Source organism: Mastigoproctus giganteus, chromosome 9 (genome assembly GCF_048544385.1).
Source record: "Mastigoproctus giganteus isolate SK-2022 chromosome 9, ASM4854438v1, whole genome shotgun sequence".
NCBI lineage: Eukaryota > Metazoa > Arthropoda > Arachnida > Uropygi > Thelyphonidae > Mastigoproctus > Mastigoproctus giganteus.
The window spans coordinates 22,573,244-22,600,958 of record NC_143583.1 but is presented as its reverse complement, the minus strand read 5'-3'; the positions used below and the strand labels follow the sequence as shown (position 1 = coordinate 22,600,958).

Below are 27,715 nucleotides of genomic sequence, written 5' to 3'. Positions count from 1 at the left end.
CTTTCCTTTAACAAACCCATGCTGGGTCTGAATTATTGCTGCAGTCTTGTCTAGATGATCCTGCAATGCATCTTTAACCAGTGACTCCATCATTTTACCAGGAACAGAAGTTAAACTAACTGGTCTGTAATTACTCATATCACCCTTAGATCCCCTCTGTGAATTGGGGATACATTTGAATACCTCCAGTCTGTTGGGACTTCCCCTGAATCCATGGATGCTCTCACAATTATGGCTAAGGGCCGTCTTCTTTAATATAACTGGATAGATCCCATCAACCTCAGGTGCCTTTCTTATGTTTAACTTCAACAATTTCTCCTCCACTTTGCTCTCAGTTATTACAAAATCATTAAGCACCCTGTTACATTAGATAAACCTCTGGCATTTTCCTTCCTTAATAACTCCTCACGTGTCAATGTAGATGCAAAATACTCATTCAGTTTGTTTGCTATCTGAGCAGGATCATCAACAGTCGAAACATCGCAGACGGGCTGCAAGAGTAGCTCATGGTGTATTGTCAATGATATATAGGAATTTTTCTAGCAGGGATAAGGAGGTGATTATTCCCTTGTATAAGGCAATGGTCAGACCGCACCTAGAGTACTGTATACAGGCCTGGAGGCCTCATTTCAAGGATGTAGAGATGCTGGAACGAGTACAGAGAAGGGCAACAAGATTAGTGAATGGAACAAAGGGGTGCTCTTACGAAGAAAGGCTTACGTTTTGCAAATTACAGTGTCTGGAGACTAGGCATCGGCGAGGTGATCTGATAGAGGTGTATAAAGCCTTGAATGGTTTGAAGCATGCTCAATGCTGATGGGATTCTTCCTCTTGCTCAGAATAATCACCTGAGAGGGCATAAATTCAAATTGAGGAAAGACAGATGTAGGATAGACGTGAGGAAATTTGCCTTTAGCCAGCGGGTGGTTGGTTGGTGGAATAGACTTCCATCCCTTGTCGTGGAAGTTGATAGCCTAAATAAGTTTAAGGCTCAGCTGGACAGGTATTTCGAACGAACAGAGGGATGAAGTGGAAGTGGTTATTTTTTATTTATTTATTTATTTTTATTTTTTTTTTTTTGGCTGATGCTGCATAAGCTTGCTTTCTTGCATCAAATGCCTCTACTAATGCTAATGCTAATATCCCGTACACCAATCTGATTCATCCCCTTCCATTTAGAGTATATATAAGTAACGAAGTCCTTGCTGTTTTTCTTAGCATCCTTTGTCAAAGATTTCTCATAATCTGCCTTCGCTTGCCTAATCTCCTTTTTGACTTGATTACAGACTAGCTTATAAATTATCAGGCGTGTCGCCTGATAATTTATATGCATACCATGCGTTTTTCTTCTCTGCCATGAGTCTCATTAGTTTATCTGACATCCACTTAGGCCTAAACCTTGAACAATATTTCTTAATCAGTATCAAAAGCCTAGTAGCTTCCACAATTAATTCCTTGATTCTTCCCACTTAGAATTTGCTGTTGGTAACATCATCAGATGGTCCCACTCTATAGAATTTAAAAACCATCTGAGACCACTATAGTCACCTTTACAGAAGCAAAAACCCTGTCCTTTACCCCTGATGGTAATTATATCTTGAAGTAAGTTCCACATCAATACATAGTGGCAGCGATCACAGTCACCAAGTGGTTCCTTTATCTGCAAATTCTTAATGCATGAATAATCACTGCTGATAACCAATACAGGAAAATTTGTCAAAGAAAATGAAAAGACATGCAAATTACTATATAACACCTTTGTTATAAGAGTAATAAGTGTTCAATGCTCAGATTTTTTTTATTTTATATATTTATAGTTTTGAATTGATTAATTTCATAGTTTCCATTTTGAAAAAATGTAATAAGGAATAAAATATAGAATAAATAAATTTGAGTTTACCCAGTTTCATCAACAACAGGAAGCTGATCATATCCTTCCCTGTTCATAATATCAATTGCATCTTGGCATGACATATGAGGCAATACTGTAAGTGGAGCAGCAAGGTTCAGACAGCTAACTTTTAAATTCCACCACCTAGAATAATATTCAAAAATAAATTTTTTTATCGTACTATATATCTATCTTATTTTAGCTAATTTTAGTTTAATTCTGTAGCAAGAATAAAATGAGTACATAAAATAGAATAATTACACAGTATGCAAGCAGGACATTTTTTTTTTTTATCAGTCAATGAATATTATTAACATGTAGTTAATAGCACATGCTAATTGTTAGCACAAAATAATATTTCATCCATACGCAATTTATACTAGTAGTAGGTGTTATGCATGACACTGTGGTGGTGTTAGGTCAAGATGCTTGATTACCATAAACTAATGTAGGAGTTAAACTGAAATATGGGCCTCTATATCCAATATAAAATACAATCGTGTCACTCCACTTTGAAGATCAATATGGATGCAGTATAATTAGATCATTAATAACAAAACAATAAAGATATTTAACCCTTTCAGGAGTTAGTTCACTGAATGTATGTGTGGGCTCTGGGGTATGAGTTCTTTCATGGAACTCTGAAAATTTGTACAAATTAAATCTTCATATATTTAATGGTTTTAAATATTAATTTGTTCATATTTAATTTGGTTGCCCAAAATTAGAATGAAATAGTCAAAAAGCAAATCAGAATTTTTTAAAAAAATTTAATTGTGAAAAGATCATAAAAAACATATCTTTTTTGATGCAATAATGCCTTATACATATATATTAGTAAATTAATAAGAGGAGTATACCTCAATATAGTACGTGGAACACTTCCGTATGATACCCTCCAGAAATTAAAACGGAAAAAACGAAAAAATCGAATTTCGATTTTTTCGTTTTTTCCGTTTTAATTTCTGGAGGGTATCATACGGAAGTGTTCCACGTACTATATTGAGGTATACTCCTCTTATTAATTTACTAATATTATTATCAACGTAGAACATATTGAGTATTACAGCTCTGATTCATACTATCTAATATATTTATATATTCCATTTCATCATTCGCTTTTGGATCTGAATTCCAAATAATTTTGGCTTTTGTAAGCTTAAATCAGACAATAATGGCTAACATGAATGACCTTCTCCAATTTCAAAGACTTCAAAAGCCATATTTCAGTTTACTTTTATACAAGTTACTCTACAGTGGGCAAATCCTATGACCTATTGCCACCATACTGGTGTTATGTATATTGGTGACCCTTTGTTCCACTCACCATTCTTGTTGTGCTTCTCTGTATATGATATGATAACTACATCTATAAGTAGATATAGTTATCATATATGTCATCACTTATCTGCATTCCCATCTATTATAGCATTAGAATTAGTAGAAGCATATGATTAAAGAAAGCAAGCTTATATAGCATCCCAGCATCTGCCATAAAAAAAATTCCCATTTCACCCATCCATTCACTACAAAAGATTGTCTAGTTAAGTCTTGAATTTTAATTAAGCTGTCAACTTAAACAAAGACAAATGAAAGTTTGTTCCAGCAATCAACCACCTGCTGGATAAAGGCAAATTTCCCCACATCTATTCTACTACTGTCTTTATCATTAGCATTAGTAGAGGCATATGATGCAAGAAAGCAAGCTTATGCAGCATCAGCCAAAAAAAAAACCCACTTCCACTTCACCCCTCTGTTGGTTCAAAATACCTGTCCAGCTGAGCCTTAAACGTATTTAGGCTATCAACTTCCACGACAAGGGATGGAAGTCTGTTCCACCAACCAACCACCCGCTGGCTAAAGGCAAATTTCCGCACATCTATCCTACATCTGTCTTTCCTCAATTTGAATTTATGCCCTCTCGGGTGATTATTTTGAGCAAGAGGAAGAATCCATTAGCATTGAGCATGCTCAAACCATTCAAGGCTTTATATACCTCTATCAGATCACCTCGCCAGTGCCTAGTCTCCAGACACTGTAATTTGCAAAACTTAAGCCTTTCTTCGTAAGATCAACATTTTGTTCCATTCACTAATCTTGTTGCCCTTATCTGAACTCATTCCAGCAGCTCTACATCCTTCTTGAAATGAGGCCTCCAGACCTGTATACAGCACTCAAGGTGTGGCCTGACTATTTTTTTCTTTTTTTCATGTAAACCCCAAACACGAGACGTGTTAGAACCTATAGTACTTAGTACCATGCTTGAGTTGGAGGTTGAGAACATGAAAGAAGATATTTGTTGACATTGGACTTGAACCTCTGTAGACTGTAATTTTCAGGAAATACATATGAAGAAAGGTTGTTCCAGAAAACGGCAGTTGAATGAATAAACGAGGAAGATGAAAAGTTGGTTCTGTGAGTTTGAAATTGGACAGTAAATGGATGTTGACTGGTGGTGGCACGTGTTCGGACTGTTTTGAAAGAGAGAGCAGGAATTACAGAAGCTAATTCAGAAGAACAGTACCCATGGCAGTATCTGTAGAAGAGGCATGCAGCAGAAACAGTACGTCTATGAGACAGCGAGTGCAGAGACTCTGTTAGAGATGAGTCATTAATTAACCTAACTGCCCTCTTCTGAATGGAATCAAGAAGCCTGAGAGAGGTTTTGGGGGCACCACCCCAGATGTGGGAACAATATTCCATGGCAGGGCAGATTTGCGATTTATACAGAGTGAGCAGCTGTTTGGAAGAAAAGTAATGGCGAGAGGGAAAGAGAAAACCAAGTTTTTTAGATGCAGAAGAAGCAATATTTGTAATGTGCTTGTGCCAAGAGAGATTAGAAGTCAGGGTAATCCCCAAAAGAGATATATCATTTTGCCTAGAAATCAGAGTGTCACTGAAGATAAGCATAGGAGCAGAAGAATCCTTTTTGCGAGATATAAGACAAGACTGAGTTTTAGAAGGGTTGAAATCAACTAAGCTGTCTTTGCCCCACTGGAGAATTACCTGAAGATCGACATTTAAGGAATTGGTAGCAGATTTTCAAGAAGTTGAAGCTGATTGAGGAGGACAAGGTTTCTCAAAATGGTGCTATCATCGGCAAAAATATGGATAGGATTTCCAGTCAATTTAAGAAGGTCATTAATATATGAGAGGAAAAGAGTGGGGGAAAGAACTGAACCTTGGGCGACACCGGCATTAGTGGAGAAGTGAGAAGACAGAGAGCCATCTACCATCACCCACAGTGAGTGATCACAGAGAAAACTGGATAACCAATTACTAAAAACAGTTGACAAACCATAAGATGGAAGCTTGTTTAAAAGACCTTTATGCCAAACATGATCGAAAGCCATTGAGATGTCAAGAGCAACTACTTTTGTTTCACCGAACCTTTCCATTGAATTAGTCCATAAATGGGTAACATAAGCCAGAATTTCACCAGTGGATCAACACTGACGGAATCCATACTGGCGATCGTTGATCAGACGGAAGGTTTCTAGGCAGTTTAATATTTGGCGGTTAATTGATTTCTCCATTACTTTAGAAAGAGTAGAAGTAATTGCAATGGGACGATAATTGGATGGGAGGGATTTGTCACCCTTTTTAGGAACTGGCTGGATATGAGCAAATTTCCAAGCAGGAGGAAAAACACCTTTGGAATAAGAAAGTGAAAAAAAGGCAGCAAAGAATAGGAGTAAGTTCAGAAGCACAGGTTTTGAGAACAAGTAGAGAAATACCATCGGGATCTGGAGCTTTCTTGGCATCAAGATTCGTCAAAGTCCTTCTGCCATCCTTTTGACGGAAGACCACAGGAGACATTGAATGGAGCGTGTTGGGAATAGTGGGAGGTGTTTTTCCAAGATCGTTAATGCATGAGTTGAAAGAAAAATGGGATGCTAGCAAGTCAGCTTTATCCTTGGCTGAAGTGACAACAGAACCATCTGGTTTGGACAGAGGTGGGAGCAGAGATGGGCAAAAGTTGCGGCCAATAGCATTGGGAAGAAACCAAAATGCTCGGCTACCATTAGGGCAAGAAGCAAGTTTTCTACTCTTAGCCTGTTCAAATTCTAGTTTGGACTGGTTAATAACTGCTTTACAATTGTTGCGAGCTTTGGTATAGGCAGAAAATGAAACTGAAGAATTAGAAACAAGCCAATTACGATATGCAACATTCTTCTCTTGAACAGCCTTAGCACATTTATTGGAAAACCACGGTTTAGATAAAGGACAAGATTTTAAAGTGGAGTGTGGGATAAAGGATCCCATTCCTGCAAGAATAATTTCACAGACACGATCTGAGCAAACGTTGACATCAGAAGTTTTGAAACAGTAATCTGACCAAGGAAAAGAAGAAAAGAAGTCTCGCAGGTCATCCCATTTTGCATTCTTGTAATGCCGAACAACACAATGTTGGGAATAGCCATGAGATAAAGGTTCTATTGGAGAAGAGACAATCACCAAGTTGTGATCTGAAGTGCCTAAAGGACCTCTCACTTCGACCATATACTTAGAAGGGTTGTTTGTGAGAAAAAGATCAAGCGTATTGGCTGTATGATTAGGACTGTCCGGTATTCTTGTAGGTAAATGAACAATCTGATCAAGATCATTAGTAATTGCAAAAGCTTCAGCATCTCGACCAGCTGGGTCGGTGTGACTAGAAAATGGAAGACAGCTGGAGTTGTGAACATTAAAATCACCAAGGAAAATTACCTCACTGTTAGGAAAGTTGGACTGGAGAAAGTCAAGTTGCAAAGATAGGAAGTCAAAGAGCTCCAAGTGATTAGTGGAGTTGGGAGAATGGTAGAGACAACAGATGAATTTGACACAATGAGGTAGAGAGATTTTAAGCCAGAGATGATCAAAGAGAGGAGATTCCAAATTGCCAAGTCTCTGACAGGGAATATCAGAACGGACATATACACAAGTACCACCTTTAAGGCAAAAAGAATCATACAGCGAATAATTTGGGCATCTGAGATGAGCAGTAGTTGAATCAACCGATAACTGAGATTCTGTCAGAAAAAGTACATGGGGATTGGCAGACTGCAAGTGGAAATGGATATCATTGAGATTAGAATTGAGACCACGTATATTTGTGAAATGAATTAGGAAGTGCTTGGGAGGTTTAGATCTTTTTGCAGATAAGCTTGCTCTATTAGTTTGACAATTCGTGATATATTCAATCGTAAGAAAAAGTGGGTGGGACATGCTGTACGAAGTAATGAAATTTTTGGATCTGGCGTACACATGGTAAGAAATACCCAGATCCTTGATATAAAGTGGCCTTGACAATGCTCCCTGCATACACACACTACTCGGACTCCCTCCAGTCACTATCTGGCAGAGTAGAGGTAGCAAGATTATACACCAGCTGATCCGGAAGCCTCCTAGAGAGTTACCAATAGGTTCGGTCCGGTTTACTAACTAGTGGCCGGCCTGCAAACACCGTTTTAGAGCTGTACCCTCGAAATGTAAGGAATATTGGATCTCACCACAATGTTCATCATAACCTCAAAAGTCATCAATCATACTGCATGATGGAAGAGATCGGGAAGCGTTGCCCGGAACTTAGCTCTAAAGACTAAACATGGGTTCCACCACTTCAAGCCTCCAATAAGCAAAGTGGTGGTATTGCACCGGTTGATGAGAGTCATCTACCACCTAGTACTGCCTGGTAACATAGATGGGTGGCGTTCCTCCATGTGGTGTGGGCGCCACACATCGACCCCTGCTTACATTGGTTCACACCTGGATGGTCACCCACCATGTACTTATGCATGGAGGTTATACTAAGGATTATTAACAGTCCCGCCATCGTGAAGTGCAAGCAGAGAATTTGGCTGTCACAGACCGTCCGCACTTCGCCGAAATTGGGTCCACTTGACTTGAGTGTTACCCGAATATCAGTTCCATCAGCGTTTTAAACTCACAGGTAGCAAGTACAGCTTGTCTGGCATATCTGAGAGAATGTCTGTGACAACCTCAAGGACCATTGCCTTATACAAAGGAATAATCATCTCCTTATCACTGCTAGAAAAATTCCTGTATTTCATTGACAAGACACCATGAGCTACTCTTGCAGACCATCTGCACTGCTCAGAGAACTTCATATCTGCCTGCACAATTATCCCCAGGTCTTTTTCATTCTCTACCACTGTCAGTGTAGTACCACAGAGTTGATACATTGCTCTGGGGTTACTATTTCCCATATGTAGTACTTCACATTTGTCAATATTAAATGTCATTTGCCACCTCTCTGCCCAACTGCTCAACCTTTCCAGATCCTGTTGCAGCAGCATAGCATCAGTAGTGTCCTTAACAAACCTGCCAACCTTTGTATCATCTGAAAACTTGAACATTAAGCTTGATATACCATCATCAATGTCATTTATAAATACAGAAAACAACAATGGACCCAACAGTGAACCCTGAGGAACTCCACTAATAATATTAGTCCACGATGAGCAGTGTCCATCGATTACTAATCTCCGTCTTCTCCCACTCAACCATCCCTTTATACATAGCAGCAATTTGCCTCCAATGCCACACTGCTCCAATTTATGCAGCAGTCTTCCATGTGCAACAGTATCAAAAGTCTTTCTAAGGATCCAAATATATAATATCAAATTTATTCACTGCATCCAGTTCTTTTGTGACTGCATCATAGTATCCAATAAAATTGGTCAGGCAAGTAAGACTTTCCCTTAGCAAAACCATGCTGTGTCCAAGCTATAACTGAAGTCTTGTGTAGATGATCCTGTAGTGCTTCTTAAACCAGTGCCTCATTAATTTTCCTAAAACAGAAGTTAAACTCACAGGTCTATAATTACTTGTGTCAGCCTTTGATCCTCCTTTGTGAATTGGAGTCACATTTGCACATCTCTAGTCTATGGGTACCTCCACTGAGTCCAAAGAAGCTCTCATAATTATGTCTAAGGGTTTGCTTACTTCCTTTTCTGCCTCCTTTAATATAACTTAGATAGATCCCGCCACCCCAGGTGCCTTTTTTATGTTTATCCTCAACAATTTCTCCTCCACATTCCTCTCCATTATTACAAAATCATCTAGCTCAATGCCAGAGTTTACTTCACCTTTGGCATTCCCCTTCCTGAATAACTCCTAATGTGTGAATGTAGATGCAAAATACTCGTTTAGTTTGTTAGCCACCTGAGCAGGCTCCTCAAACGTTGAACCATCAATATCCAGTGGACCAATCTGATTCATTCCTTTCCTTCTAGAGTTTACATATGTAAAGAACTCTTTTCTGTTTTTCTTTGCATCCTTTGCCAAGGATTTCTCATAATCTACCTTTGCCTGCCTAATCTGCTTTGTGACTTGATTACAGACCAGCTTATATCTATTATAGGCTTCCATGTCACCCATTAATTTATATGTATCCCATGCATTTTTATTCTCTGCCATATGTCTCATTAGTTCATCTGCCATCTATTTAGGTCTAAACCTTGAACAATATTTCTTAGTTGGTATGTAAAGCCTAGTAGCTTCCAAGATAAGTTCTTTGAATGCTTCCCATTTTGAATTTGCTGTTGGTAACATCATCAGTTGGTCCCACTGTATAGAATTTAAATACTGTCTCAGACCATCATAGTCACCTTCACAAAAGCAAAAACACTTCCTTTTACCCCTGATGGTAGTTACCTCTTTGAGTAAATCCCACTTCAGCACACTATGATCACTGCCACCTAGTGGTTCCTTTATCTGCAGATTCTCAATGCATGAAAAATCACTACTGATAATCAGATCAAAAGTATTACTCCCTCTAGTTGCCTCCTGAACATGCTGACATAGAAAACAATCATCCAATAAATCCACAAAAGCCTTGCTAGTGTGTGAGTGACCAATCCACAAATTCCAGTCAATATCTGGGAAATTAAAATCCCCCATTATAAGACTCTCTGATTTACTGGCCCACTCTATTTCCCTGTACAGTTTCTTATTATACTTATCAGAGTCATTAGGCCTATAGCACACTCCTACTCTCAATTTTGATCTCCCAATGCTTATGTCACACCAAACTAACTCGACATTGCACTGTCCATCGATGTCGACTGTCTTCACTTCCTTGGATTTTATGTGTTTCTTAAGTAATAACTAACCCCTCCTCCCTTCCTGTCCTGTCTATCCTTTCTGTACACATTTTACTCCCCAAATTCCAGTTCTGCATTCTTTATATCTGTGTGACACCACGTCTCTGATATCCCAACAATACCTGCCTTTGATGTTTTGAGCAATACCTCAAATTCATCAAATTTATTTACCAAACTCCTAGCATTGGTGTTCATGCAAGTATATATGCACCTGTTCCTATTCTTAGCTACCCTAACACAACCCCGTGTGTTTACTTAAACTGCAATGACTCCCAGCAGTCTCTGAAATATCCTGCATCTTGTTTTCCAGGCTGCTGCGGCTCATTTCAATAGAAGCAGTGCAAGAATCACTTTCACCTCTGCCAGTGGCTACTGTTAATCTATTAGTCCTTGTATCCCCACCCCAAGCTGGCAGTTTTTCGACCCACCGAACACTGCCTCAATAGCATCAGAAAATATTCTTGCACCCTTTCTATTTAAGTGTATCCCATCCCTGTAGAAGCAGTCTCTCCTGTTAACAACTACAGACCAGGCTGAAAAAAATTCTATCCCTTGAGCCTTGCACAATCTTTCCAGGGCCGAATTGATCGACAAGGCTCTCACCATATACTCCCTCCTATTGTGTCCGGGCAGAATTGCAGTCACTTTCAAATTCAACCCTAATTCACGGTTTCTTTCCCACAGTGACCTGTATTTGTTAAGTAATTCCGCCGGTCTCGTACTCTTAATATCATTAGTGCCAATGTGTACAACTCTATCACCTTTTGTGCCCTTAAAAGATGAAACCATCTCTACAACGTCATGAACCTTAGTCCCTGGCAGACATACCCTGGTCCTGTTCCACCTATCCTTTTTACAAAGCAGGTTTCCCATTTCCCTAACAGAGTCACCAACAACTACTAGTCTTTCCTCAATTTGAATTTATGTCTCCTCAGGAGCAGAATCTGAGAGAGAGAATCTCATTGAGCTTGCTCAAACTGTTCAAGGCCTTATACACCTCAATCAGAATACTTCGCAGTTGCATAGTCTATAGATGCTGCAATTTCAGAACTTAAAGTCTTTTTTTTGGTAACAGTAACCCTTTGTTCCATTCACCAATCCTGCTTTGCTTCTCTGTATTTGTTCTAGCAGCTTAACATTCTTCCTTATACAAGGGGAATTACCTCTTTATCCCTGCTTGCAAAAATCCTGTATATCATTGACAACACCCCATGAGCTACTTTTGCTGCCTGTCTGCTCAGAAAAGTTCATACCTGACTGAACAATTACACCCAGGTCTTTTTCATTCTCCACTACCCTGAGTGTAGTACTCCACAGTTAGTATGTTACCCATATGCACTAATTTGCATTTTTCAATGTTAAACTTCAGTTTAACCTCTCTGCACATGTGTCCAACTTTTCCAGATCCTGCTGCAGTAGCATACTGTCATTAACAACCTTCATATCGTCTGCAAACTTGGACATTAAGCCTGATATACCTTATTCAATATCACTGATAAATACAGAAAACAACAATGGGCCCAACACAGACCCCTAGAGGACTCCAACTAATAACATTAGTCCATGAAGAGCAGTGTCCATTTATTACCATTCTGTCTTTTCCCACCCAATCACCCCTTTATCCATAGCAGCAACTTGCCCTTAATGCCATACTGCTCCAACTTGTATGATAGTCTTCCATGTGCAAAGTATCAAAAGCTTTCCTAAAATCCAAGTATATGATATCAATATTATTTTTTGCATCCAGTTCCTTTGTGACCACAACATAATATCTGATATTAGTTAGACAAGACTTGCCCTTAACAAACCCATGCTATGTCTAAACTATAACTGCAGTCTCACTTTCCAGGCTGCTGCTCATTCCAATCCAACAGAAGCAGTGCAAGAATCACTTTAACCTCTGCCTGCGGCTACTATTAATCTATTAGTATGTGAACACCCCAACTAGCAGTTTTTCAAATCACCTAATGCTGCCTAGATAGCATCAGCAAATATTCTTGCACCCTTTCTATTTAAGTTTATCTGATCCCTGGAGAAATGATCTCTCCTGTGAACAAGCACAAACCATGCTGAGAAAAATTCTACCCCATGAGCCTTGCACAATTTCTCCAGGGCCAAATTGATTGACAAGGTCCTCATCATATACTCCCTCCTATTGTGTCTGGGCCGAATTGCAGGAACTTTCAAATTTAACCCTAACTTGTACGACTTTTTTTCAACATTGACCTGTAATTGAGAGTGGAAACGAGATTAGCTCAGTCCGGGCGAAGTTTTTATGGCTCCAGCAAATAGAGAAGTTTTTCTTAACTTTTTACCATTTTATTGACTAAATTGGCATATTAATTTATTTTCTAGAAGTAGCTTCATATTCCTAGTTACAATACTTAGTTTATTCTGAACTTACATAGAGATTTTGTGGGTTATTACTTATTATCAGTAAAACTTGTATCGTTTGAAAATTGCCGCCATTGTGTAGTATCGATACAGAATAGCATTACGGTATATCTCGAACTTGATAGCGTAACACATAGCACTGTAGTAAGAATCTGTTAGCTTAGTATAGTATTGACAATTAATCAATTAAATTTATAAATCCTTTTAATTTTTATTGTTAATTAAATTGTATTTAAACAGAAATCATGCCCCAGACTAGAGCAGCAAAGCAACTTGCACAAAGCAGTGGAAGTGCTGTGGTTCATGGGAGAACTGAAGGGGACAATTCTCCCATGCTTCAGTCTAAAAAAATGTGCAAAATGCGATATGTTTGCGGATCTCTCTCTCTCTCTCTCTCTCTCTCTCTCTCTCTCTCTCTCTCTCTCTCTCTCTCTCTCTCTCAAACAGGACATGATCTAGTCATGGAGGATGTCTTTATGTGCTAGGTGCAGAGAATGTGAAGAATAGGTGCCAACTCAGCATTCTGATGGATGTCTATGAGAGCTTGAAGAGTCGGGTGGATGCCCCCGAAGGAATTAAAATGGGGGCCCATCAAGTTCTCAGCTGCGCCAGAGCTCACTCTTATACAGCAGGCAACACAACGGCCACCTTCAGGGCAGAATGCGCTGGTCCCACAGGAGCTAGTTATTGTTGGTGACTGAATTGTCAGGGAAACACGAAATATATTGTGCAAAAAGGATAGGTGGAATAGGCCCAGGATATGTCTGCCAGGGACAAAAGCTGATGATGCTGTAGAGCAGATATCATCTTTTAAGGGCAAAAAAGGTGATATCGATATCGTTGTACATGTTGGCACTAATGACATTAAGTGTAGGAGATCTGCGGATTTACTAAGCAAGTAGAAGTCACAAGTTAGGGTTAAATTTGAAAATCTCTGCAATCCTGCTCAGACATGATAGGAGGGAGTATATGATGAGAGCCTTGTCAATCAATTCAGCCCTGGAGAGATTGTGCAGGGCTCGTGGGGTACAATTTTTCCCAACATGGCCTGTGCTTGTTAACAGGAGAGATTGCTTCTACAGGGATGGGACACATTTAAATAGAAGGGGTGCAAGAATATTTGCTGATGCTATCGAGGCAATGTTAGAAGGGTTGGAAAACTGCTAGATTGGGAGAATTTACAGAATAATAGATTAACAGTAGCCACTGGCAGAAGTGGAAAGGATTCTTGTACTGCTTCTAATGGAATGAACAGCAGCCCAGAAAGCCAGTTGCTGGGGATTTCAGGAACTGCTGGAAGTCATGAAACAAGTAAATACACGGGCTGGATTAGAGTAACTAAGAGTAAGAACAGGTGCATGTACACTTGCATGTACATCAATGCTAGGAGTATAGTAAATAATTTTGATGAATCTGAAGTGCTGGTTAAGATATCCAAGGCAGATATTGTTGAGATATCAGAGACGTGGTGCTACTTAGATATAAGGGATGCAAAATTGGAATTTGGGGAGTACAATGTGTACAGAAAAGATAGACAGGAAAAGAAGGGAGGAAGGAGGGGTTATGCTGTTAGTTAAGAAAAACTAAATCTAAGGAAGTGCATCCAGAGACATAGATGCACAGTGCAATGTTGAGTCAGTTTGGTATGACATAAACACTGGGAAAGCAAAAATGAGGGTAGGAGTTTGTTATATGCCTAATGGCTCTGATGAGTACAATGAACAAATTATACAGGGAAATAGAAAAATATACAGTAAATCAGAGTGTCTTATAATGGGGGATTTTAACTTCCCAGATATAGACTGGAACTTGTGGGTTGGTCACTCACACACTAGCAAGGCTTTTGTGGATTTATTGGATGATTGTTTTTTAAAGGAGCAGGTTAGAGAGTCAACATGTGCGAGTAACACTCTTGATTTGATTATCAGCATTGATTATTCATGCATTAAGAATTTACTGATAAAGGAACCACTAGGTGGCAATTATCACAATGTACTGATGTGGGATTTATTTAAAGATGTAACAACCATCGGGGTAAAGGGAAGGGTTTTTACTTTCGTAAAGGCGACTACAGTGGTCTGCTTGTGGAAGTTGACAGCTTAAATAAATTCAAGGCAGAACTAGACAAACATTTGGAATGAATGGATCAGTGAAATGGGAAGGTTTTTTTTTTTTTTTTTGGCTGATGCTGTATATGTTTGCTTTCTTGCATAATGTGTCTCTACTAATGCTACTCGTTAATTAAATCTGCAGATCTCTTACTCTTAAAGTCATTAGTGCCAACGTGTACATTTTTTTTTTTTTTTTTTCTGGTAGTTGTTGGCACATCGGCTTCTGTGGCCATAATGCACCTCCCAAGGTTTTTCCAGTACTTAGATCCAAGCCCGAGGCAAGAGTCGAACCCGCAACCTTTGGGTTGTCAGGCAGGCACTTTACCCACCCAGCTAGCCCGGTCGGCCAAACGTGTACAACAGTATAAGTTAGGAACATATAGAGATAGTAAGATCTACTGGAAGATTAAGATAATTTTTATATAAGTGGACACATTACCTGAAATAGCCTTAGGAAATATATATATCCCAAGTATGTAAAATGCTTAACTTTCGTATTATATATTATAGCTTTCTATATTATACATTATAGCCGGCTTAACTTTATCTATTATTGCACTATTAGAACTTACCACTACAACTAATATCTTAAATAATATATATATATATATATGTACCACCTCTACATGATAAAATTTATATACACATATGTATATACTCCAAGAATTGTTAAAGAAAATAAAAGCAAGGACCATGGCATGCCAATAATGGCATACACACAACATATTCTTCAACAAGTTCTGAAGTATGGAAGGGGGTAAACAAAGTCATTCTTCACAGACAGAGGCAGCATTCTTTTGTGAAGGAGTAATTAGGTATTATGTACTATTATTTATGCTGTATTGGTTAAAAGTGTAATAATGTAGCTTATGTTATTATAGCTTAATTTGTTAAACCAAAACAAATCTATTGCTGAAAAGAATACATAAATGCAAAATGGAGTTTGAATTTTCACTCCTAAGCATCTGTCCTAAGACCACTGGCCATCATGCACATTAATATAATGATTTGTTCTACAATAATCTCAATATATGCAATAAAATATAATAACCATGTACTTCACTGTAGAAAAAACATACAAGGATTACTCTTTACTTACAAAATTAAATAGCAGAGGAAGAACATTCAATAACTGGCAACCTTGCAGTTTAGTGACTGCCAAGTACAGAGAAAGGCAACAAGGTTAGTGAATGGAACAAAGGGTTGCTCTTACGAAGAAAGGCTTAAGTTTTGCAAATTACAGTGTCTACAGAATAAGAACCTGCGAGATGATCTGATTTAGGTGCATAAGGCTTTGAATGGTTTGAGCATGCTCAATGCTGATGGGATTCTTCCTCTTGCTCAGAATAATTGCCTGAGAGGGCAAAAATTCAAAATTGAGAAAAGACAGTTGTAGGATAGGTGTGTGAAAGTTTTCCTTCAGCCAGCAGGTGGTTGATTGCTGGAATAAACTTCCATGTTTTGATCGAGATGTATAAGGCCTTGAAAGGTTTCAGTGGGCCCACTTGCTCAGACTAAGAACCTGAGGGGGCATAGATTCAAACTGAGGAAAGACAGTTGTAGAATAGCTGTGCGGAAGTTTGCCTTTTGCCAGCAGGTAGTTGATTGCTGGAACAGACTTCCATCCTGTGGAAGTTGATAGCTTAAATAAATTTAAGCCTAAACTAGACAAACATTTGGAATGAGTGGATGGGTGAAATGAGAAGTGTTTTTTTTTTCTGGCTGATGCTGTATAAGCTTGCTTTCTTGCATCGTATGCCTTTACTAATGCTAATGCTACAAAAAATAAAGCTAAAAATTTTCCAAATTGTCAACTTATATAACCAAATTCTGAGTATATACAAAAACTGTGTTAATGGCTTGCTCAGTGAACAGCATGACCATGTGATTAACTGATTGTTTATTAAATGAATATGTTATTTTTTTGTCCTCTTTGGCTGTTGATTAAAATTGGGGAGCCAGAAGACTGTATCAGGAAACCCAGGCACAAAGAAATTGTTGTGATTACCAAACAATTATAAAATCACTTTGAGCAAGCTCCATTAAAGAGGGGAAAAAATCAAGTGCTGTTGAAGAAGTATTTAAAATTCATTCATTCATTCATTGGTCCACAGAGTAATAAAGTCACAATGAATGATATAGGGAGACAAAGATTTAAGTCTATTTACAGATGCAGTTGAGTTTATATAGTTCTTTGAACATTCTGGTTCATAGGGTTTGTCTTCATATAGCAGTTCACTATTAAAACATATGCTGTAAGTTCGAAAGGTGATAAATTCTTGCACCTAGTGGGTGTTGATGAACCCAGATGGTGCCTTTTACTCTACTAAAAGGAACCACTTTATTAATATCAGGTGTATTCAGTTTCCATGCCAGCAGTTTCGCAAGTATCAGGATATTTCTTGTAGTAAAGTATGCTTTACTACAGCATACTTTACTACGATAATAACCTTGTCTCTGCCACAGAGACAAGATTATTATCCTAGTGTACACGGCAATGGTCATGCCACATCTTGAGTACTGCATACAGATCCAGAGGCCTCCATTTAGGAAGAATGTGAAGCTATAGGAACAAAAGGAGAAAAGAAACAACAAGATTAGTCAGAGACACAAAAGAGTACTTTTTCCAAGTCAGTTCTGTAACCTGCAAAGTCTTTAAACCAAACATGTGTGAGGAGACCTGATCAAAGTGTCTAAGGCTCTAAACAGATCGAGTAAACTAAATGCTGATTGCATCCTTTCTCTTGCTCTAACATCACGAATAAGGGAATATGAATTTAAGTTGAAAAAAAGATGTTGCAGGATAGATATGCAAAAAATTTTTTTTGGCTAGAGAGTAACTGATTGTTGGAACCAACTACCTGGCACTGTGGAATAAATTTAAATTTATTCCACAGTGCCATCTTAAATTTATGTGCCACAGTGCCATACTTAAATTTATTCCACAGTGCCATCTGGCACTGTGCAATAAATTTAAGAAAGAAGTAAGAAGTGATGGACAGATGAAGTGGATAGCTTTTTGTTTTGTTTTTTTTTTCTCTGTTTTTGGCTGATACTGTATAAGCTTACATCCTTGCTGTTTGTTTGTTTATTTGGGTTTTAGGAGCATTAGCAACTAAGGCCATATTGCTCCGGGAAATGCGGTGGTCAATCCTTGACCTTTCAGCATCCTCCGTATTTGGTGGTGACGGGCTCGAACCCCGGTCTAATCAAGAAGCGTTTGCTACGCACTGCTGCTCCTTCCCACCTGGCTACAGAGGTGCCTTTACATCTTTGCATCATTTGCCATACTAATACTAATATTTATTTAATATGAAGTTAGAACTTCTTTGACTTACTATTTGGAAAAGATAACTAAAGGTTTTACATTTTTCCTGTGAGGAGTTAAAACAGATTTAATAATTAACACTCCTAATCAAGGAGGGTAGTGATTGACAATTCTTTCCATTTTTCTATGGCATGATTTCAGAAAGTTCTTGGATCTTGATGTATTTTCCTTTTCTATACCATTTATATTAAACCATTATACCATTTCTATTCCAGTTATATTAAAGGAGGTAGCAAAGGAAATAAGCAAACCCTTAGCCATAATTATAAAAGCTTCCTTGGACTCAGGGCTGGTACCCATGGACTGGTGATGTGCAAATGTGACCCCAATTCACAAAGCAGGATCAAAGGGCGACACAAGTAATTACAAAGCTGATAGTTTAACTTCTGTTCCAGGGAAATTAATGGAGGCACTGGTTAAAGAAGCACTGCAGGATCATCTAGACAAGACTTGAGTTATAGCTTGGACACAGCATGGGTTTGTTAAGGGGAAGTCTTACTTGCCTGACCAATTTGATTGGATACTATGATGTGGTAACAAAAGAACTGGATGCAAAGAATAATTTTGATATCATATATTTGGATCTTAGAAAGGCTTTTGATACTGTTGCACATGGAAGACTGCTGCACAAATTGAAGCAGTGTAGTACTGGAGGCAAATTGCTGCTATGGATAAAGGGATGGTTGAGTGAGAGAAGACAGAGAGTGGTAATCAATGGACACTGCTCTTCGTGGACTAATGTTATTAGTGGAGTTCCCCAGGGTTCAGTGCTGGTTCCATTATTGTTTTCTATATTTATTAATGATATTAATGATGGTATATCAGGTTTAATGTCCAAGTTTGCAGATGATATGAAGGTCGGCAAGTTTGTTAATGACACTAATGACAGTACGCTGCTGCAACAGGATCTAGAAAAGTTGAGAAGATGGGCTGAGAAGTGGCAACTGAAGTTTAACACTAACAAATGTAAAGTACTGCATATGGGAAGCAGCAACCTAAGAGTAACGTATCAACTGTGTGGCACTACACTCAGGTTAGTGGAAAATGAAAAGGACCTGCGGTAATTGTGCAGGCAGATATGAAGTTTTCTTAGCAGTGCAGACGGTCTGCAAGAGTAGCTCATGGTGTCGTGTCAATGATATACAGGAATTTTTCTAGCAGGAATATGGAGGCAATTATCCCCTTGTACAAGGCAATGGTCAGGCCACACCTTGAGTACTGTGTACAGGTTACAGTTACCTCATTTTAAGAAGAATGTAGAGCTGCTGGAACAAGTACAGAGAAGGGCAACAAGATTAGTGAATGGAACAAAGGGTTGCTCTTACAAAGAAAGAGCTTAAGTTTTGCAAATTGCAGTGTCTGGAGACTAAGAACCTGCGAGATGATCTGATTTAGGTGCATAAGGCTTTGAATGGTTTGAGCATGCTCAATGCTGATGGGATTCTTCCTCTTGCTCAGAATAATTGCCTGAGAGTGCAAAAATTCAAAATTGAGAAAAGACAGTTGTAGGATAGGTGTGTGGAAGTTTGCCTTTAGCCAGCAGGTGGTTGATTGTTGGAACAAACTTCCATATATTGTTGTAGAAGTTGATAGCTTAAATAGATTCAAGGCAGAACTAGACAAACACTTGGAGTGAGTGGATGGGTGAAATGAGAAGGTTTTTTTTTCTTTAGTTGATGCTATATAAGCTTGCTTTCTTGCATCATGTGCCTTAACTAATACTAATGCTAATTTGGTGAGCATTCTCTAAGAAACAATTATTATTGATTATAATAACATTTCAATTTATATATAAACAATGATTTATTTCTGATATATTTTATCTACTTCCAACCATGTACGTTTTGCTTGAACACTGTTAATGTTACAAAGGCAAAAAGGTAACTAAACTGTTATCTAATTTTTTCAAAAAAATTAGGAGTATGTTTAATAAAAACATTTACTCAATATCAATTAAAATTTGCTTTCTTAACCTATTAAATCATATGAGATCATATGCAATGTACACTGCTGACTTGGTGTACATTTTTATCTTGGAAAGCACTTGGAAATTACTCCCGACTTAAAAGAATATTTGAGAATATTCAAATATTTGAGTAAATCAGTTGAGAAAAAAAGGGGGAAGGGAGCCCAATCTGACCAACAATGTCACCCAGAAATATGAAAATTTCATTATACTGGTTCTCAAATATAAAATTCAATTCTTGCTTACCAATGTTTTGCAGCCATCTCTGAATGGATATCAATAAAATCTCTTTCAGACATCCAACTATCACTAAGGAACTTTGTCATGTAGTTACGAACACCATCTGGAAGAATCACCACACAACGCTGACCTTCTTTTAACTCCTGCGCTGCTTTTACTGCAGCTGCCATTGCACTTCCACTACTTCCACCTATAAATATTTTTCATTTAAGGGAGTTGAAACAAGCGTTAATTAGTCAACCACTATTAACTCAAAATACATATGCAAAGAGAGGCAATATCATATACAGTGAAACTTCCCTTTAACAGACCGCCATGGGGAATGAAAATGTGTCCGTTAGAGAGAAGTGTCCGCTAACAAGAAGTCTGAGGGAGAAAAAAAAAAAAAAAAGATAAATCGTTAAACGTTTAATGTAAAATTAAATTAAAATATATACAGATTTTGAACAATATTTTTGTAAATAATATACAATTACATACACAAGAGATAAAGGAAAATCGTTAAACGTTTAATGTAAAATTAAATTAAATTATATACAGATTTTGCACAATATTTTTGTAAATAATATACATACAATTGTGCTATGCATATTATGACTTTATCTTAAGAAAAATACATACAGTAATCACTTATTTTCTTCTGCACCTTCTTCCGGATGATAATTTTGTTTTCAACATTTGTTTGGAGTGAAGAAACCATCGAAAGTCCTTCAGTAAGATACTTCAGCGGCGAAAAGCATTTTTAAACGATTGATTTGTATGAGCGCTTCTTCTATTTTCATCAGTGGTTCGTCGTTAATATGTTCTTCAACATAATGACCTCCTTCCATTTCTTCATCCTCATGAGGAACTTCTTGAAAAATATCGATGATAATGTCGTTGATATCTATAGCACCATCTTCTGTCGTGAGGTTCGAGTCTATATCTTTGTAGTCAGGGTCACTTGTAGCTGAAGTATCGTACGTTATCAATAGATGAAGTTCTTGTTCTTCTTGGTGCTCCACATTGCTGTTCACAACTTCAATTTTTGCGTTTGAGAAGCCAGACTTTACAAATCAGTTCACGACAGTTTGTTTTCTAATTGTGTTTACTGAAGAGGAAATCCACTGAATCACATCTAGGATGCTGAGTTTCTTTGCAAGGTCACTTGCACATGTTACATCGTTCATGTTTGCAATGAGATGTCTTAAAACACGTTTTCTGTAGTGAAGTTTAAAATTTTTTATTATCCCTTGATCCAAGGGCTGACACTGCAGATGTGTTTGGCGGCAGAAAAACAATTTGAATGTTGGACAATTCAATGTGCGGGTGAGATGCAGCATTATCCATGAAAAGAATAATTTTTCTGTTTTGACGAATCATGTTTTGGTTGAAGTGGCTTATCCATTCGCTCATGATATCTCATGTCATCCACACTTTTTTATTAGACTTCCAATCAACATTCAAGATTCAACTTTATGCCCTTGAAACAACGAGGATTTTGTGGTTTTCCCATAACAAGAGGTTGTTCAAAGTCTCACAGCATATTTGTACACAATAGGACAGTCAAGTGTTCTTTAGAAATTTTTCCGCCCTGGCACTTTTAGTTTTTTAGACTCATTGTTTTTTCAGGAAGAGCTTTAAAAAACAACCCTGTTTTGTCACAGTTGTAAATATCCTTAGCTTCAAAATCACAACATAAATCTTCCAATTTGACGGTCCACTCTGTTACAACCCCAATATCAACAGATCCACCTTCACCACTTATGGTTTTCCAAGAAATTTTATGCCGGGTTTTGAACTTGTCTAGCCATCCCACAGAAGCTTTGAACTCATTTACTCCCATAGATTTCGCAACCTCCAAAGTCTTTTCCCTAATAATAACCCATTAATGGGAATTTTTTTAGCACGTGCGCGACAAAACCACTCATACGTAACATTGTCAATTTGAAGTCCAACAGTTTTCGGGAATGATTTTTGAACCTGATCATTTCCGTGTTGCCGAAATTGTTTGAGCAGTTCATTTTTTTTCCTTAGGATGTCGCTTACCTGCGTCTTCCCGATTTTGAATTTTGTAGCGAGAGTGCGAACACTATTTTTTTGCCGATCATACGCATTAATGAGTTCGACTTTATCTTTTAATGTTAAATGTTTACGAGAAGACATTGTGCACTTCACACGACACTGAACAAAACTGAAAAGACGAAAGGCCTACCATATTCCGCCCACCCCTGCACACACCGAATAGAACCGCGATGTAAACCTTGATAAAATCAGAGAATCGGAAATAGAAAATAAACACACGATTGAGGCAATACATGGAAGAAACGTTCCTAGAAAAAGGGCCGTAAGCTCGCCCGCTGTCCGTTATGGGGAGATCAAATTAAGTGCTAATCTAAACGAAACAGTGCAGATTGCCTGTCTGCGTCCGTTACAGAGAATATCCGCTAGACAGAAGCTGCAAACACGTTAAAACCAATGGAGGTGAGTTGGGGAATTTGAAAATGTCCGTTGTAGAGAGAAGTCCGTTAACGAGAGGTGTCCGTTAGAAGTTTCACTGTATATCCCCAGTGCTTTTGTTGTGAAAAAAATGGGTGCCGGTACTCATTCTTTGCTATCGGGAAAAATTGAAAATTAAAAGGATATGAAAAGTACTCCAATTCCCCCCCCCCCCATATTGTTACTTTAGTATTTTTTTTTTTTTTTTTAGAATAAGAACAAGAAATTAAGTATATTAACACAGTTTATTAAGCATAAATTTATTATTCAAGTATATAAAAAAATAAGTAAAAATAATTTCATAATAGAAAGTTTTTGTAGAATATTCCAAATTTTTATTAAGTTCTCATCCAACACCCTATGCTGACTTCTTTTCCTGCTCTTTGTATCGGTTGCTGAATGACGTTTCCGAAGCAGCCACGAATCAACATATTTTGCTGGATCGCAGCAGGTCAGCGGAAGGCCCACAATTTTAAGAAACAGTAGGGAAGAAACTGTTTTTGTCATCAACGAAGCGATGGTTGGCGATCAGATTTATTTCTGAAAATCCTCGTTCACATTCACTCGGTGAAATTGGTATCGTACTCAGAGCTTTCATCAAATGCTTCAATTCTTCGGAAACTTTATCAATTAGGTATCCCCGAAATCCACGAATTGCATTTAACTCTAACTTCATTTTTAGTTAGAGTTAGACACAACTCTAACTTCATTTTCACCAAATGCCAACAATTCATGTTTAGAAGGTTTAATACCTTCATTGTCCTCGTTTTCCTTCTCTCGTCATCGCCGTTGTCACTGGTTCTTAAATTTAAATTTTTTTCTTTCTTTCTTTCTTTTTTTTTTTTTTTTTGAAACTGTCCAAAATATCGGTATCATTCGGATATTCAGGTAAAGTAAAGTGTAAACAGAGATAAGGAAAAATTTCGGAAAAATGTGGATGTTGCACTTCTGCGAAATAACAGATGATTATTTATGGGGTAAAAGAAAATCACTTTTCTAATTCTCGAACAGGGCGCTTACAGTTGATTCGCAGAGGTGTCCAACTTACAACCTGCAAGGAAAGTGAACTAAAACAGCATTTTAAATTTTATTATCAAAACATTTTTCTCATTAAATGTTTTGTTCAGCAAATGTAATTGTGTATTGTACTTAATAAAATTTTTGAATATTTTCAATTTTACATGCAATAAGATATCGAAAATGCAACAGGCCTGATGTAGCCCAGTGGTCAAGGGCGAGAGTGCATAGCACGTGTTCCTTCAGTAGACTGGGGTTCAGGCACGTGACTATGAAATACGATAAATATTTGTATTGATGATTTATTGTAAACTCGACTGACTTGGTTGTCGTGCCGGAGTGTAAACAGAATTTTTTTTTTTTTTTTTTTAACACACTAAACAAACTGAATTTTTTTTGAATATGGCTCGGTACTGGAAAAGGTTGGGCACCACTGCAGTAGGTGGGCCAGATCCCATTGGGAATACACCTTTATCTGCTCACTGCAGACCAGCACGACTTCTCCGTATGTGGGACAGGTGGTCGGATAGGTTTTACCAGGTACCGCTAAGTTATACAATACTAATCACTTTAGCTCTCTTAATTCGCACAACACCACTAATTGCCTGAAGGTGAGAAATGCGAACAGGCCGTACTAAGTTAATTCTCTCCTAATCCGTTCACTATATGAAAAATTTCTTCCCTCAACCGAAACTATTTTAAATGTAACTTCCAAGGGAATTAAAAATAATTAAACAGAAGTCCAACTGAGTAATTTAGAATTATAAAAATGGTTATACAATTTTATACAGAAAATATCTTAACAATAGACAGTAAAAAATGCAAATTTAATTAAATCATTTTAAGCTTATTTGAATAGTAGGTAAACATGTGAAAAAAACTGACTAATATTATAAATTTCGAAGTGCATTGCATCCAAATGTCACACGTCACTGTTAATAAAGGTGCCGGTACGCTGTACCATTGTGTACCGTCACAAAAAAAGCCCTGTATATCTCTAACAAAAGGAAGAGGTTTGGTTTTAAGTTTAAATGTCATTTAAATATTTATGATTACACAGGCAAGATATATTTCTGCTTAATGAATAAACAAACTCTGCATGCAAATGATCATACAAAGCAGTGACAACTTAGATAACAAATAATATAAAATATATAATTTCAACATATATCCAATCAAATAATGTGCATTAAAATTAATGGAATGACTGTAGACCTAAATGTCAGTTGTAATATGGATACAGTTAATACAGTTACATTTAAATATAAGAATTAAATTCCCCAGCTGCTACAAGGAATTTCTTTTCTTTTTCTAGTGGGAGGTTAAACAACACGTATGCATAAAGAAGAACAGCAGCATGTAGTAAAAAACTTAACATTAATGCTGCAAGATTGCAAAATGCATTGTTCTTAACACCAACAAGAGCAAGTGACATATCTGGGGGTACAAGTTGAAAAGAACTAAAAATAATGTAACATGTGACAGTAGCATCACACAACAGCTCTGTGGGATATGAGATCATAGAAATGGATGTCAGATGAATTAATGAGGCTCGATGCAGAGAAGGAAAATGTATGGGATGCATATAAATTATTAGGTGACACAGAAGCCTATGGCATATATAAGCTTGTCTCTAATCAAGTCACAAAGGGGGTTAGGCAGGCAAAGGCAAATTACGAGAAATATTTGGCAAAGGATGCAAAGAAAAGGATCCTGTGCCCCCAAGACTTACTCAGAATGTCACTGTGAGTAAGCTCACAGCATCTGCTGACGAGGCTACTAGGAGACGGTCGTGTTCAAAGCCGCTAAGTGGATTTTTCTTAGTTATTGATTTGAAATTGTTTTTCTAAAACTTTTGATTTAAATTTAGTAGTATAACATTATTTTGTGATTTTCTGATTAATTTGGTGTATTTATTCTTTACTCGGCCTTGTAATTGCATAAAAGTATCGGTAAGGGTATCCACGTGTTTGCAAATCCGCTGAACGAGAAGTTCTTTAGCCATATTTAGCCGCTTGATTGAATATTTTTTACATAGAATTATTTCTGTAAGTAGCTTATAGACCTAGTAAGGATCGTTAGTTTATTCTGAATTGAGACAGCGAGATTTGAAAGTTAATTAATACTTAAGTGTCCGTAGATTTACCGTTCGTAACTTTCCCGCCTTTGTGATACGATAGTTATATACCGTACTAGATAGCGTTAGTTGAACTTCGTTAGCAGTTAAATTGTACTTTTAAATAAATACATATAACGACTTAGATTACAAACGTAATATAATTAATTATATTTAACATAATTAATAACATAACATAATTAATTATAATTAATTAATAAATTAATAGAATCATGACTCAGACCAGAGCAGCAAAGCAAAAGGCTCAAGCTAATGGAATTGCTGTGGCTCAGAGCAGAACTGAGGGGGGCAGTTGTCCTCTGACTCACAGCCTTATAAAATGCACTGTTTGCTTGATGTTTGCAGAGCAATCGCGTACGGGACATGATACTGCCATGGGGGATGTCTTTGTATGTGCGCGATGCAAGGAGTGTATCGATATCAGGCAACAACTCAGCGTTCTTGTGGGCCTATATGAGAGCTTGAAGGACAGGGTGGATGACCTCGAAGAAACTAAATTGAGGGGTCCATCAAGCTCTCAGCTGCCCATATCAACGCCAGAGCTTGCACTTGGGCATCACGTGACACAGAGGCAACCCCCAAGGCAGAATGCGCTGGTCGCGAAGGAACTAGTAGTTGTTGGTGACTCTATTGTCAGGGAAACGGGGAACATGCTTTGTAAAAAGGATAGGTGGAACAGGACCAGGGTATGTCTGCCAAGGGCAAAGGTTGATGACGTTGTAGAGCGAATATCATCTTTTAAGGGCACTAAAGGTGATATAGTTGTACACGTTGGCACTAATGATATTAAGAGTAGGAGACCGGCAGAATTACTTAACAAGTACAGGTCACTGTTGAACAAAATCCGAGAATTAGGGTTGAATTTGAAAGTGTCTGCAATTCTGTCCAGACACAATAGGAGGGAGTATATGATGAGAGCCTTGTCGACCAATTCGGCCCTGGAAAGATTGTGCAAGGCTCAAGGGGTAGAATTTTTTTCAGCCTGGACTGTACTTGTTAACAGGAGAGATTGCTTCTACAGGGATGGGATACACTTAAATAGAAAGGATGCAAGAATATTTGCTGATGCTATCAAGGCAGTGTTAGGTGGGCGGGAAAACTGCTAGCTTGGGGGGGGAGACAAAGACCAATAGATTGACAGTAGCCACTGGCAGAGGTGAAAGAGATTCTTGCACTGCTTCTATTAGAATGAGCAGAAGCCTGAAAAACAGGATGCATGATATTTCAGAGACTGCTGGGAGCCATTGCGGTACAAGTAAACACATGGGTTGTGTTAGAGTAGCTAAGAATAGAAACAGGTGCAGGTATGCTTGTGTGTACACCAATGCTAGGAGTTCAGTAAATAAATTTGATGAATTTGAGGTATCTCAAAACATCAAAGGCAGATATTGTTGGGATATCAGAGACGTGGTGTCACATAGATATAAGGGATGCAGAACTGGATTTTTGGGGAGTACAACGTCTACAGAAAGGATAGACAGGATAGGAAGGGGGGAGGGGTTATGCTATTAGTTAAGAAACACATAAAAACCAAGGAAGTGAAGCCAGTTGACATCGCTGGACAGTGCAGTGTTGAGTCAGTTTGGTGTGACATAAGCATTGGGAGATCAAAATTGAGAGTAGGAGTGTGCTATAGGCCTAATGACTCTGATGAGTATAATAAGAAACTGTACAGGGAAATAGAGTGGGCCAGTAAATCAGAGAGTCTTATAATGGGAGATTTTAATTTCCCAGATACTGATTGGAATTTCGGGGCTGGTCACACACACTAGCAGGGCTTTTGTGGATTTATTGGATGATTGTTTTCTACATCAGCATGTTCGGGAGGCAACTATGAGGGAGTAATACTCTTGATTTGATTATCAGCAGTGATTCTTCATGCATTAAGAATCTGCAGATAAATGAACCACATGGTGGCAGTGATCACAGTGTGCTGAAGTGGGATTTACTCAAAGAGGTAACTACCATTAGGGGTAAAGGGAAGGGTTATTGCTTCTGTAAAGGCGACTACGATGGACTGAGACAGTATTTAAATTCTATACAGT

General features: G+C 38.0%; 1 protein-coding gene across 5 annotated transcripts in view; it reads right to left on the bottom strand.

Moving 5' to 3' along the window:
- Window positions 1-27,715, bottom strand: part of Cbs (Cystathionine beta-synthase) — a 244,741-nt gene that overhangs the window by 38,310 nt on the left and 178,716 nt on the right. For all 5 annotated transcript variants that reach the window (XM_090381660.1, XM_090381658.1, XM_090381662.1 and 2 more), the window contains exons 9-10: window positions 20,045-20,228; window positions 1,901-2,035 (exon numbers count right to left, since the gene is read on the bottom strand). In XM_090381660.1, coding sequence (XP_090237786.1) covers window positions 1,901-2,035; window positions 20,045-20,228 — 319 coding nt within the window. The remainder of the gene's footprint in view (window positions 1-1,900; window positions 2,036-20,044; window positions 20,229-27,715) is intronic.